General features: G+C 45.6%; 1 protein-coding gene across 4 annotated transcripts in view; it reads left to right on the top strand.

The window, feature by feature from the left end:
• The window catches only part of LOC124039309 (harmonin-like), a 46,190-nt gene that overhangs the window by 16,118 nt on the left and 14,658 nt on the right, over positions 1-15,414 (top strand). For 3 of the 4 annotated variants that reach the window (XM_046355274.1, XM_046355257.1, XM_046355266.1), the window contains exons 12-14: positions 1,092-1,157; positions 1,495-1,628; positions 3,006-3,082. In XM_046355274.1, the coding sequence (XP_046211230.1) occupies positions 1,092-1,157; positions 1,495-1,628; positions 3,006-3,082 (277 nt within the window). Of the gene's footprint in view, positions 1-1,091; positions 1,158-1,494; positions 1,629-3,005; positions 3,083-3,596; positions 3,878-15,414 lie in introns of those variants that run through there. The other variant, XM_046355282.1, reaches the window with a different exon arrangement.

The following is a 15,414-nucleotide window of genomic DNA, read 5'->3' as shown; positions in this document are numbered from 1 at the left end:
AATGATGGGAAGGTTGGACAGAAAAAGCATCAAAACCAACATAAATGATTATTTTATTCAGAGAGCTGAAGCTTTGGCAATTGGAAATTCATAAACTGATCATTCTGTATTTTTGCTAAAAGTTATTTTTGTCTGTGCATATGCTTTATGAACAGATGCCTCACTTGACACACCAAGAGAGAGAGAGGGAGAGCACAGACAATACGTGAGGACTGAAACATACTGTATGTTGGTTTTCACTTGATAACCCACGTTCAGTTTGCCAAAATAGTCAGTTGCTGACAGCCATAGAGCACAGAGACTTTATCTCTTGGCTCTGTACACTAGAAAATAACAGGCTTTTCACTAGCAGTGATAGCAATCAGAGACGAGCAAAACAAAATATTTGTTTTTTTCCCTGATTGACAAATGAGATATACCACTGAGTATGCCAGTGTATATCCTAATATTCAGAACAGCCTTCAATTCGTCTGGGCATGGACACTACAAGGTGTCTGAAAGCTTTCCACGGGGATGCTGGCTGATGTTGACCCCGATGCCTCCCACAGTTGTGTCAAGTTGGCTGGATGTCGTTTGGGTGGTGGACCATTCTTGACAACCAGGGAAACTGTTGTGCGTGAAAAACCCCAGCAGCGTTGCAAACCCCGTTCAAAGGCACTTCAATATTTTGTCTTGCCCTGTTACCATCTGAACGGCGCGCACACACACAATCCATGTCTCAATTGTCTCAAGGCTTAAACATCATTCTTTAACCTGTCTCCACCCCTTTATCTACACTGATTGAAGTGGATTTAACAAGTTAAATCAATAAGGGATCATTGCTCTAACCTGGATTCACCTGGTCAGTTTGTCATAAAAAGAACAGGTGTTCTTAACGTTTTGTACACTCAGTGTACAAACCCTGTCATCAACATAGCTAACATAGTGAATCTATCATACTGACGCTATCTCCAGAAGAATAGGCTGTAGTATATACAGTGTCTCAGTCCTATACAATTTCAGAATATGTTGTTATTTCCCATACAATTGGATTTTAGTCATCCATACCGCACATATAAATACATATAAATGTTTCTTTGTGTTGCGAACAGGAGAAAGATGGAGATTTCTCAGAAGACTGCCGAGGAAGAGGAACGCTATCGGAAGGAGATGGAGAAGTGGGTTTTCACCCCGCTTTGCAAATTCAATGCTCTTTCTGTTATATATGTATTGTGTATGTTATGTACGTAATGTTACGCCTATGGCAAATTATTTCCGCAGTCAAACAGGCAGATCAGTCAGGGACTGGGATTATTGCATGAAGGGAACCCAGGATCTATCAAAACTTCACAGACCGTGTAGTTGAGCTCAGAGAGCTTCAGTTCTCTTGTGTGTTCACAACTATATCAGAGAATGTTTAGTTGGGATGACCCAGTGACCTCCTGACCTGTGTGTGTCTATGTGCGCGCGCTTGTGTGGATGCATGCGTTTGTGTGCGTGCCTGTGTGTGCGTAGGATCGAGGCTGCGGAGAGGAAGCACCACAGGGAGTGGGAGGAGGACTGGGCGCCTAGAGAGCAACCCAAAACCAAGAGTCCCTCGCCGGCCCCGCCTGAAATCAACACCGCACCCCCCAAGTCCAAGAACTCTGGTAAGAACAGTAGGTCAGGTGGTACCTCTGATAGTGTCTAATGAATCTGTAGAGCACGGGTACTCAACTCTGACCCCAGAAGGTCCGGAGCCTGCTGGTTTTCTTTTCTACCTGATAATTAATTGCACACACCTGGTGTCACAGGTCTAAATAAAATCATATTTTATTAGTCACGTGCGCTGAATACAACAGGTGTAGTAGACCTTAGGCGAAATGCTGAATACAACAGGTGTAGTAGACCTTAGAGCGAAATGCTGAATACAACAGGTGTAGTAGACCTTATAGTGAAATGCTGAATACAACAGGTGTAGTAGACCTTACAGCGAAACTGCTGAATACAACAGGTGTAGTAGACCTTACAGTGAAATGCTGAATACAACAGGTGTAGTAGACCTTACAGTGAAATGCTGAATAGAACAGGTGTAGTAGACCTTACAGTGAAATGCTGAATACAACAGGTGTAGTAGACCTCACAGCGAAATGCTGAATACAACAGGTGTAGTAGACCTCACAGTGAAAAGCTGAATACAACAGGTGTAGTAGACCTCACAGCGAAATGCTGAATACAACAGGTGTAGTAGACCTCACAGCGAAATGCTGAATACAACAGGTGTAGTAGACCTCACAGCGAAATGCTGAATACAACAGGTGTAGTAGACCTCACAGCGAAATGCTGAATACAACAGGTGTAGTAGACCTCACAGCGAAAAGCTGAATACAACAGGTGTAGTAGACCTCACAGCGAAATGCTGAATACAACAGGTGTAGTAGACCTCACAGTGAAATGCTGAATACAACAGGTGTAGTAGACCTCACAGCGAAATGCTTACTTTAAAAAACATACAAAGAAGAATAAGAAATAAAAGTAACAAGTAACTAAAGAGCAGCAGCAAAATAACAATAGCGAGACCATATACAGGGGGGGTACCAGTAAAGAGCCACTGTGCGGGGGGCACCGGTTAGTTGAAGTAATATTTACATGTTGGTAGAGTTATTAAAGTGACTATGAATAGATGATAACAACAGAGAGTAGGGGTGGTGATGCAAATAGTCTCGTTAGCCATTTGATTATATGTTCTGGAGTCTTATGGTTTGGGGGTAGAAGCTGTTTTAGAAACCTCTTGGACTTGGCACTTCCTGACTACAGGAGCGCCCCTGACTCGAGGGGAACAATGACAAAATGCAGTGGAACTGTCTTCGAGGTCCAGAGTTGCGTTTGAGGGCTACAGATGAATGAATAGATCCAAGGAAGGCCGTGTAGATCAGCAGAAACTGTAAGGGCCTAGACTTACAGTTGTGTTTCACCTCTTTGCATGCTGTCTGTCTCCTCTCTTCCTCCACTGTGTGCCGTGCTTCTCTGACTTCTTCCACTGCCAGACATTGGAGCAAGCTCTTTTCAGGCTGACGACGACGTTGAAGAGCAGCAGGAGGAGGAGGAGGAAGTGGGGAGTGAAGTGAGTGACGGGTCTCACAGTGTACCCACAGATCGCAGTGTCAGAGACGCACTACAATACCACGCACCACATGCTCGATTTCCTTTGACAATCAAAACCCACTGACAGGCTCCCACACCTTAGTAGGGATAGCCTGGATGCTAGGCTGTTTCTGCTTTAGCTAGCTCTTCATGTATTTCAGAAACTGCCTCGCATTCCTCTTAACACGGTGCCATCTTTCTCAATACAACCCTTTGAGCTGTCTTTCTCCATTCATTTCTGTCGCGTGCAGGTGGATTCAGTTGCCGAACTGTCGCATGCTTTTTCTCCATAGTTGCTGAAAGTTCTGCTCTGAGTCCTCCTTAGCCTGAGTGTCAGTCTGTTCCTGCTCTCTACGTGGAATTGTCATGCAATGCAGGTTTGGCTTGACAATGACAGTGGAGTAGGTGAAAGGACAAACAAATCTGGGACCAGGCTAATTCCTGCCTCGGCATCCGAGTGACTCTGTTTGGCGTTGTTTTTTTTCTCTCTATAGCTTTCGGATGGTTTTATCGCTACGAAGGGAAGCTGCCCACGCTCCGCAAGGTATTCTGTACGGTCGCGGTTTGGTGTGCTGTGAGATGTGTTCTGTCAAATCTAACGGACATATTTAACTTTGAGCAAACATAACATCACTCGTTTACTGGTTCTGTCACCACAGTGCCGTGGCGGTTCTATAATATTATTGTCGAACCTTACTGTGCAGTTTCTAGTCTTGGTCCTTGTACGGTTTGGACGGTTTGGGGTGGAATGGGTTCTGGTTTCTCCCTGGTTTCCGTAACGATGAATATGAATGATATCTCAGAAAGGAGAGAAGAAGAGGAAGAAGAAGAAGGTGTCCAACACAGACACCCTGCAGGAACAGAGGAAAAACAAGAAGGAGATGGAGTTTGAGCTCAAGCTGGCTGCAGAGAAGGAGGAGATGTATGAACGAGAGAAGCAGCTGAAGATCAGTAGACTGGTGCAGGAGGTAGGTATCGTGACCGGTAGACTGGCGCAGGAGGTAGGAGTAATGATCAGTAGACTGGCGCGGGAGGTAGGAATAATGATCAGTAGACTGGCGCAGGAGGTAGGAGTAATGATCAGTAGACTGGCGCAGGAGGTAGGAGTAATGATCAGTAGACTGGCGCAGGAGGTAGGAGTAATGATCGGTAGACTGGCACAGGATGTAGGAGTAATGATCAGTAGACTGGCGCAGTAGGTAGGAGTAATGATCAGTAGACTAGTGCGGGAGGTAGGAGTAATGATCAGTAGACTGGCGTGGGAGGTAGGAGTAATGATCAGTAGACTGGCGCGGGTGGTAGGAGTACTGGCGCAGGATGTAGGAGTAATGATCAGTAGACTGGCACAGGAGGTAGGAGTAATGATCAGTAGACTGGCACAGGAGGTAGGAGTAATGATCCGTAGACTGGTGTAGGAGGTAGGATTAATGATCAGTAGACTGGCGCAGGAGGTACGAGTAATGATCAGTAGACTGACGCAGGAGGTAGGAGTAATGATCAGTAGACTGGCGCAGGAGGTAGGAGTAATGATCAGTAGACTGGCGCAGGAGGTAGGAGTAATGATCAGTAGACTGACGCGGGAGGTAGGAGTAATGATCAGTAGACTGACGTGGGAGGTAGGAGTAATGATCAGTAGACTGGCGCAGGAGGTAGGAGTAAGGATCAGTAGACTGACGCAGGATGTAGGAGTAAAAATCAGTAGACTGGCGCAGGAGGTAGGAGTAATGATCAGTAGACTGGAGCAGGAGGTAGGAGTAATGATCAGTAGACTGACGCAGGATGTAGGAGTAAAAATCAGTAGACTGGCGCAGGAGGTAGGAGTAAGGATCCGTAGACTGGCGCAGGAGGTAGGAGTAAGGATCAGTAGACTGGCGCAGGAGGTAGGAGTAAGGATCCGTAGACTGGCACAGGAGGTAGGAGTAAGGATCAGTAGACTGGCGCAGGACGTAGGAGTAATGATCAGTAGCCCTATGCGGGAGGTAGGAGTAATGATCAGTAGACTGACGTGGGAGGTAGGAGTAATGATCAGTAGACTGGGGCAGGAGGTAGGAGTAAGGATCAGTAGACTGACGCAGGAGGTAGGAGTAAGGATCAGTAGACTGGCGCAGGAGGTAGGAGTAATGATCAGTAGACTGGTGCAGGAGGTAGGACTAATGATCAGTAGACTGGTGCGGGAGGTAGGAGTAAGGATCAGTAGACTGGCGCAGGAGGTAGGAGTAAGGATCAGTAGACTGGCGCAGGAGGTAGGAGTAAGGATCAGTAGACTGGCGCAGGAGGTAGGAGTAATGATCAGTAGACTGACGCATGATGTAGGAGTAAAAATCAGTAGACTGGCGCAGGAGGTAGGAGTAAGGATCCGTAGACTGGCGCAGGATGTAGGAGTAAGGATCCGTAGACTGGCGCAGGAGGTAGGAGTAATGATCAGTAGACTGACGCAGGATGTAGGAGTAAAAATCAGTAGACTGGCGCAGGAGGTAGGAATAAGGATCCGTAGACTGGCGCAGGAGGTAGGAGTAAGGATCCGTAGACTGGCACAGGAGGTAGGAGTAAGGATCAGTAGACTGGCGCAGGAGGTAGGAGTTCTGTGGAACGTGATTATGTATGAGTGAGGATATAACATAAAATGAGAAAAGAGTGACTTTCATCTTCTGAGTTGACTTCCCATCAGCATCTTGTCAATAGGGTGGGTCTTCTTTATTCATTTATACTTTGGTGTATGACTAAGCCCTAACCCAGCTTTGAGTTATACAGTATGTTGTTCTATACAAGAATCAGGGACCCAGCCTTGAGTTATACAGTATGTTGTTCTATACAAGAATCAGGGACCCAGCCTTGAGTTATACAGTATGTCTTTCTACACGGGAGTGGACCTAGGCTTGAGTATTGCGTTGCGCTGTGCCGTGCCCCAGGTGTCAGAGACAGAGCGCGAGGATCTGGAGGAGTCAGAGAAGGTGCAGCACTGGGTGGAACGTCTCTGTCAGACACGCCTGGAACAGATTTCCTGTGTGGAGAACGAGTCCCCAGAGGTACATCTCGAACCCCTTCTCTTATCTGTGTATCAGCTAGGAACACCGGTGGTCCTATCACATTTGATACCTGTATATGTAGTAACTTTTCCTCAATCATTTAATGTTTTTTCCCTTCTGTTGCTAATTAATAGATTTTTCGTAGGCCACAATGCTCTGTGACTGTGTGTACCATGATAGCTCTGTGGTTGTGAGTGTCTGAGAGGCTGGGCTTGTCCTTCAGATGTCCCCTCCTCGGTCTCCTGCCTCTGGGCCCATGGTGAGGCGTTTCCCCGGGGGTCTCCAGCTGGCCACCACTGACCTTGATGATTTGAACTTGGATGAGGTGGACCAGAGCCTGAGGGGGCCCCTGAAGAGACTGGCCCCCACCCAGCCTTCTTCCTCCCATCCCCCGCCCCCCCTACCTCTCCCTCCACCCTCTCCCAGACTCAACCCCACCATCCCCAACTTCTCTCCTGCCTCACCACGACCATTGCCCCAACGCCTCCCCCTTCTCCCCCTCCACCCGCAAGCCCCCTCCCTCTGCTGCTTCTACCGCGGCCTCCAGAGGACGCCAGCCCCTCCTCCTCCTCCTCCTCCGCCACCCCCACCTCCACCTCCACCCCCACCTCCCCCTCCACCTCCTTTTTCTAAGTACCCTCCTACCTCCATCTCTTCTCACTACCCTCCTACCCCAATCTCCCACTTTCCTCCCTCCTCCTCACACTATCCCCCTACCTTCCAGTCCTACAGGCCCCCGTCCTCTCCCCGTCCCTCCCCTCAGCCTCCCCCTCCTCCTGCCCCACCCTCTACGCCCCCACCCTCCCAGTACCCTGAGGAGCAGCTGGGGGGAGGGTCCCATGGAGGGTACCACCACCACCCCACCAGTCCCCCAGAGACAAGGAGCGAGTGGGAAGGGGGCGGGTACATGCCAAGGGGCGGTTACTACTCGTCCAACGCCAGTGAAATGTCCTACCCCTCCAGCCCTAAGGTAGCCTCCCTGGTGTGACTATGGCTTGGTTTGAAAACAACCCCTAGCCTGTTTCCCTTGCCCTTCCCCCAAAAACGTTTTAAGCAGAGCTGATAGGAGCGGACAGGTGTTAGCAACTACTGTGATGGCACCCACTAAACCACCCAATTGGTTGAGGGAAGAGATGCTGTTACATTCCTGCTAACATCTTGTTCCTTCAGATCTCAGAACATCAAGGGGGCAGGGGAATGTTTAAGGATGGTACTCTGCATGATCTGTGCCGGGAAGATGCATGGTTATTTAATTCATGAAAGGGAGAGGAAACACATCACTGAGTCGCGCTGACTGAATGTTGTGAAGAACAATGTCAACTTCCTCTCCGATGAAGTGCAACCATGGATGCAGTTGTTGGTTTTTATTCGGTCTGTTTGCGGTGGCTCTGATTTTGTATTGTGTTATCGTATTTGACAGCAGTGGGTGTAGAAATGCATGGTGTGACATGGTGGGTAAGATCGTGTGTAGACAAGAGAAGTTGTGAGTCACGACTGAATAGCTCCTCTTCAAGTGCATATGATATCTCCTTTCCTACATGTGTGTTCCATTTGAAACCACCACTGTGTGTGTGTGTGTGTGTGTGTGTGTGTGTGTGTGTGTGTGTGTGTGTGTGTGTGTGTGTGTGTGTGTGTGTGTGTGTGTGTGTGTGTGTGTGTGTGTGTGTGTGTGTGTGTGTGTGTGTGTGTGTGTGTGTGTGTGTGTGTGTGTGTGTGTGTGTGTGTGTGTGACATTACAATTCCAGTAGTGTTCTCTAATGGTCATTCAGGGATAAGTACATGATACTACTGTGTTTTCCTGGTTCAGGTGATGAGAAACACTTCCCATATCAGTGGCATCTCCAATGTAAGCAATTCCCTGGTAAGTCTGCTCCCTCCCGTCATTCGATCATTGAGAGAGTGGTCAGTGGAGCCTGCCTAGATCGCTCCTGTAGTGGAGGAAGTTCTTCTGTGATGTCAGCAAATGTTTAGACAAGCTGGAGAGCTGTTGACTTTAGAGTTCTTCACAGTTCTGGAACATTCCCAGGGCTCTGATCTTACGGGGTTAAACATATATCATATATACCACATATACAAAAGTTTGGAGTCACTTAGAAAAAAAGTCCATTCAAATAACAACAAATTGATCAGAAATACAGTGTAGTCATTCCAGGATGCTGGCCTTCTAGGCAGAGTTGCAAAGAAAAAGCCATATCTCAGACTGGCCAATAAAAAGAAAAGATTAAAATTTGGAAAAATAACACAGACACTGGACAGAGGAACTCTGCCTAGAAGGCCAGCATCCCAGAGTCGCCTCTTCACTGTTGACGTTGAGACTGGTGTTTTGCGGGTACTATTTAATAAAGCTGCCAGTTGAGGAATTGTGAGGCGCCTGTTTCTCAAACTAGACACTCTAATGTACTTGTCCTCTTGCTCAGTTGTTCCCCCCGGGGCCTCCCACTCCTCTTTCTATTCTGGTTAGAGCCAGTTTACACTGTTCTGTGAAGGGAGTAGTACACAGCGTTTTACCAGATCTTCAGTTTCTTGACAATTTCTCACATGGAATAGCCTTCATTTCTCAGAACAAGAATAGGCTGATGAGTTTCAGAAGAATGTGCCTGGCCATTTTGAGCATGTAATCGAACCCACAAATGCTGATGTACCAGATACTCAACTAGTCTTAAGAAGACCAGTTGTATTGCTTCTTTAATCAGCACAACAGTTTTCAGCTGTACTAACATAATTGCAAAAGGGTTTTCTAAAGATCAATTAGCCCTTAATTTGCCATTGGAACACAGGAGTGATGGTTGCTGGTATTGGGCCTCTGTACACCTATGTAGATATTCCCTAAAAAATCTGCAGTTTCCAGCTACAATAGTAATTTACAGCATTAACAATGTCTACTCTGTATTTCCGATCAATTTGCTTTTCTTTTAATGGACAAGAAAATGTGCTTTTCTTTCAAAAACAAGGACATTTCTAAGTGACCCCAAACTTTTGAACGGTAGTGTATATAGGGTTAAATCACAGGGTTAAAGCTCTGATGTCACTGGTTTTATAATGAGCGGTTTGCTCTGGGTTTTAGCAGTAGAATCCCTATGTTTTCTTATCAATAATGTCCATGGCGCTCTGCTCACTGAAGCCCGCTGTAACCCCATTGTTTGCTGTCCTTTCTGCCACTGCTCGGATGTTCCTAATAGCAAATCGCTCCTAGCCCGCCCAACCAGAGGCGTCAGATGGCCCCTGTCATGTCTAAACCAGTCATGCTGTCCCAGAATCAGTCCCATCGACCTACCCTACACGCTGAGGGCCTGGTAAGAAACACAGACTCAGCACTGTCCGCCTACTCCTCCTCTCTCCCTCTCCCTAAACACCCTCAACCCCTCTCCGCATGCTTGCTGTGTTCTCCTGTCACTCTCCCTAGCCGGGGTGCTACGTTTGTTCACGCTGTTTCTCTGCTGCACCAGACAAGGCTGGTTAGTGTACCGATGCTAACTTCCTTATCAGGAGGAGACCCTGTCATTACTCTGCTCCCAACTGGTCATTTACCACGTGTCATCACCATCCAGAAAAACCAAGGGAGGATCAGGCCTGGCTTTTATATATTGTCCAATTCTGTTGTCAAAGATGAATCCACAAACTGAGAGAGCGTGATAGTCTTTTGCAGTTTAGCTGCAGAACTTCTTAGTAACGGAGTGAAATGATACAGCATCAGAACATGACTCGCCTTCCAATAGCGAGAGGATTGAGAGTGTATTGTTTCTTTGCCTGTCTGAAATTCGGAATACATTGATGTTCCCGATAGGTTGTCTATAGGTTGTTATTCATCTGAAAGGGGACAGGTCCACGGGGGTGAATGGTAGGAGAGCGATTGCTGAAAGACCGGTGGGACGGAATCGAAGCAGCAGCGGCTTAGATCACCAGACCAACCCAAGCCGTTATCCAGAATGCCTTATGAGTCAGAGTCCCAGAAACGGAGGAGAAGCTCTGCTGCAGTTTGATAGATGCTGAGACCCTCTCAAGCCCCACTGTCCGTCTGTAAGACTGACGCTCTATCTGCTGCTATTTAGACCACACAGGATGCCCATCTCAGCCCGTCTCTCCCTCTTGTTATAAGTGCCTGTTGATTAAATGGATGGCCACCACCCGTGGATATAGCCTACAGTACAGTTTAGGTGCAGTCCGTTTCAGGCTTTGACGTTTGGTGAGTGCTGTGTTAGCACTCCAAAGATGTCGCATAAAGTTGACTTTTCCAATTTTTTCAATTGTTTTATTATTTTCGCTGCGTCAAACGTTTTGTCTTTGCAGCCTTCTTCAAGTCTATTGGTAATATTTTTCGTTCAAAACAGAATTTATAGGCCACAGGTGAGCAATTTAAACCCTGTCCTTATCAAGAACACTGTCCATATCATATATTTGCATATAATTTATGAGTTAGGCTCACATATTTATGAACGACCTAGCCTGATGCCCTTTGTGGTAAGCTATCCAGTAGATGTATATAGTGTATCCAAATGAGCGGATGGTTCACGTCTCATTAACCCCAATTGCTCTTTGTGCCCGCTCCCGTACCCTATAATTCTGTATTTCTTTGCATTTGTATGCGTGTAGACCAGAGAATCTGATTGGCAGATGAGTGGCAACCCCAATTAGAAGCACCTGTTGCTCGTCAGTTGCTCACCTGTGTGCCCTGTAAATGCTGTTCATTAAAAGCTGAAACGTCTGTGTACGCTACTGCTGATTCAAATAAAATAATAAACCAAATCGAAAAATGATATCAGCCTTACGCAACATCTTTTTGAGTGCAGACCCATCACATTATTTTGCTTATATGAGTTTACAGGTTTTACGTACCAACCAAAGTTCTGGGAGAGCACGATGGTCCCCTTTTGATTGGCTACTGTGTTAGCTCTAGAAGATCCAAAGCATTTAGCTACAGTCTAGTTAGGATTCAGATTAGATAGTGTGGTACCAACATGGAGAATTATTTCGTTAATTATTTTGTAAAGTGAAGTTGATCCAAGGTGAAGGTTTTGCTGATGTTGACAGAGAGACAGACTTTAAAATAAAATAAAATTAAGTTCATCTTTATTTAACTAGGCAAGTCAATTATGAATACATTCTTATTTACAATGACGGCCTACTCCGGCCAAACCCGGACAATGCTGGGCCGATTGTGCGCCACCCTCCCAATCACAGCCAGATGTGATACAGCCTGGATTTGAATCAGGTACTATAGTGATGCCTCTTGCACTGAGATACAGTGCCTTAGACCACTGCGCCACTCGGGAGCCTAAACAGAGGGACAGAGGGAGCCCAGACAGAGGGAGCCCAGACAGACAGAGGAGCCCAGACAGACAGAGGGAGCCCAGACAGACAGAGGGAGCCCAGACAGAGGGAGCCCAGACAGAGGGAGCCTAGACAGAGACTCTGAAAGAAAGAGGAAGCAACTCATAAAGAGAGAAACGGAGAGAGACTTTTTGTATTTCTTTAATAAGCCATCCTCACTATATTGAAACACCACAGTAACCACAGTGAGTCCCCCGGCAGCTAAAAATTGCATTGCATACCATCAAACCACTTCTCAACCACATTTCACAGTACAATACACATTCCATATCCATATTACAAATGTATATTTAACCCGCCCTCTCCAGCAGTACAGTCCTCCTAAGCCCCCGCATATCTTGAAATAACCCCAGATAGTTGACCATCTAGTATTTATAATCAACCTGTCATGACTTTATTTTCATTAAGCTGATGACTGTTATTTATTTAATCCACTAACTATGTTTAATTGTTACCTGACTAAATTGATCATGTAACAACTAACTCATTAGGAATTTGGGGCACCACGGAAGAGGTTGCTTAAAGAGTTACCATCTCCCGAATTAAACTCTATAAGATATATCTATTACATCGATAAACAGTCATCTTATTAATCATTACCTCTTATCATTATGAACAGTCGTAACCTCATGCATCTACAAAAACACCAGCCTTACTCATGATTCAGTACTACACAAATTGGTTGAATAATTTATTTACAAGTTAACTAAATAATAACAGGAAAACATACACACTTAATACATGAGACAAAGGTCCCTTGCGGACTTCTACAATATGGTGGCTTTTTACACAACAACATGGAGAGGGAGAGAAAGAGAAAAAGACACTTATTGTCAAAACATTTCAGAACTATTCTCACATTAATCATATAGTTTGCACACAAACCACTGCCCGTTTGGAATAAGAAATCATGAATGTATTTACATGTGAGTGCCTTTGTTCGGTCGGAACAAACCTTCCTTAGGAAGGTTGTTGGCCTTTCAGTGGCAAGCTGTACGGCTCTGATTGTCTGAAAGGGGTCTCCACTTTCCCGTCTTCTACTATTGTTCACTCTGGAAGATAGCTAGCCAGCCGTGGCGACGGTTCCCATTGGTGATGAGCGTAGTAGGATAGTCTCACTTAGATTCACTTTTCTAGATATTTGACTCAAGAAAGCTAATCAACTGTCTCAGTGATTGTCTGGGAGGTGAGCTTCTCGCCTACACCTCGTGTTGATTATTCAGCATTTGGACCACGATGGACATAAGATGCAGCTCGCCGTCTCACTTGTCTAAAGGAATGTGAGTTTATTTCTTCACCTCGTGTTGAGGTTCAAAGTTACAACCTTTTCATACATGTAGCTACCGCCTCACGTTTCCTGGTCTGATGTTAATCTCTGTTGGCAAGCCTTTTATGTCCTCTGGCCGAAGGGGACGGTTCCGTCCATCTGACACTCTCTCTGACCTTATCGGGGTGTGGCTACCTACTTATGAACAGTTTATAGGAGATAGATTCTCCCCAACAACTACCTAATACACACAAATCTAAAGGGGTGAATGAGAATATGTACATGTAAGTATATGGATGAGCGATTGCTGAGCAGCATAAGCAAGGTGCAGTAGATGGTATAAAATACAGTATATACATGTGATAGGAGTAATGTAAGATATGTAAACATTATTAAAGTGGCATTATTTAGAGTGAATTGTATAAAGTGACTAATGATTCATTTATTAAAGTGGCCAGTGATTGGGTCTCAATGTAGGCAGCAGCCTCTCTGAGTTAGTGATGGCTCTTTAGCAGTCTGATGGCCTTGAGATAGAAGCTGTTTTTCAGTCTCTCAGTCCCAGCTTTGATGCACCTGTACTGACCTCGCCTTTTGGATGATAGTGGTGTGAACAGGCAGTGGCTCGGGTGGTTGATGTCCTTGATGATCTTTTTGGCCTTCCTGTGACATCGGGTGCTGTTGGTGTCATGGAGGGCAGGTAGGGTGCCCCCGGTGATGCGTTATGCAGACTGCACCACCCTCTGGAGAGCCTTGCGGTTGAGGGTGATGAAGTTGCCGTACCAGGCTGTAGCTTTCTTTAGCTCCCCACTGACCATTCCCCATATTCTTATGTTAGAATTATTGTTCCAGTCTTCACTTTTGATGTGCTAGAGTTTCGGCCGGAAAACTTCTGTGAAACAAAGAACATTCCTTGGGTTAAATACTGGAGTGGGAGAGAAAGTCTCCTTCTCCTGTAATTTATGACAGGGTGTGAACTGTCAACCCCCCCAGGAGCCCCCCCCCCCCAAGCTGATCTGACCCGTTCAGATCCTCACAGAAGAGTCATGACACACCCTAAGGCATAGAGGGAGGGAAGTAGCTTGGGGGGGGGGGGGTCGTAGTGTCAATCTCTAATGACTACTGTCTGGTTCCTGTGTTACAGCCCCCCGGAGATGCTGAAACGGATGGTGACGTATAACAACTCGTTTAGGTCCAACAACAAGAGACAAGTAATCCATACCCATCACCACCTTCTCCTCTGACTGTGCTCTCCTCTGCTCTGAGTGGTTCTCACTAGTTTACTGGCTGTTTTCCCTTGTTCTTTCTCATCTAAATCAATCCACCTTTCTTCCTCAGAGTGACGTGTGGAGTGACTGCCTCCTTTATTTCCCTGGTTCCCAAACTGTCCTTTCTGTTGGATGCAGTAGTCCCTTGTACACATTCGATAGCTCAACTAAATTGACTGTGGAAGTTAAGTATTATGTACATGCATTGGGCCTTCTTTTGTCTCAAGGTAGATATGCAGATGGCGTGGATGCTGAGTAGTGTAGATATGTGGTTGTACGTCTTCTTTTTAGTGTTCAGGTTGCCCTGAACTAAACTGAACTGACAGTCCATTGTCCCACTGTAAATGGCATATTAGTGTTCGATACAAACTGAGACCACAAGCAACTTCCTGTGCAATGGGAAGAAGGGCCTTCTTTTTTTTTACTCGACCCTACAGGTCATGCTTATTGTCATTAAAAACCTCGAGTTGACATTCCTTGCCTTAAAATAAACTCTGTGGCACCCTGCTATTGCACATATAGCTGCACTATAGCTGGTGGGAAGTAGTGCACTATATAGGGAATAGGATGCTATTTGAGATACAAACTTGTACCGCAGAGAGCCTTTTGTACCGCAGAGAGCATCAATGTCATTGCAATAAATTGGCTTCTCATTCAGCCAGATTTAATTAACGTTCATTCTGACTCCCTCAGACTGATGTCTCCAGTCATGAAGGACGCTATACAATTAAATTGGCATTTGTTTCAAACTGGAGACGTCTGCTTTTTGAAATGGAAAGTGCAGTGTGATTGCCTTGTTTACTGAGCTGTTGCTGCAGTGGTTGAGACATGAGTCCTCTTTCTCCTGAATGGAGATTGAGGAGCTGTGGCCCTCAGATTTTGAAGGCCACAAATGACGGTGTTTGTGTGCGTGTATATCAATGAATCTCCTTTTACAATGTTTTGAAGTGAAAATAAGAAATGCTGTCGCTATCTCGCTTTACAAGACAAGGTTCTTGAACAGTGGAGCAAACAGAGAAACGGATATTTGGAAACTCTTGGTAGGACAATGGAAGTTTACTTCAAAAACATCTATATTTTATAGTAGCAACCAATGTGTTGAAACACTGAAATGTGTTGGTTTTAACAATCGCTTTTTTCCCCCATCGCTTTCTACTGCATATAATAATAGTACAATTAAATGATATCTTTACATTAAAAATCAGTCATTCCAATAAATGTTATACCCTTTGATCTTCAAGAATAGGATTTGGAAATATGGAAGTATAGATTAGCCAAATTGTTTTACCTGAGCACTAAAGGTCTTATTATCCAGCCCTACTCGGTTGTTTATGATTTTGTTGTTCATGGAGGACTGATTGGGCTCATTGATTTGAGTTGAAAAATAAATGCTGCACTCATGGAATGGCATGCTTTGATCACTGAA

The sequence above is a fragment of the Oncorhynchus gorbuscha genome, linkage group LG01 (genome assembly GCF_021184085.1).
Source record: "Oncorhynchus gorbuscha isolate QuinsamMale2020 ecotype Even-year linkage group LG01, OgorEven_v1.0, whole genome shotgun sequence".
Lineage (NCBI taxonomy): Eukaryota > Metazoa > Chordata > Actinopteri > Salmoniformes > Salmonidae > Oncorhynchus > Oncorhynchus gorbuscha.
Note: the sequence above shows the minus strand (reverse complement) of the source record. Positions and strands in the feature narration are given on the sequence as shown.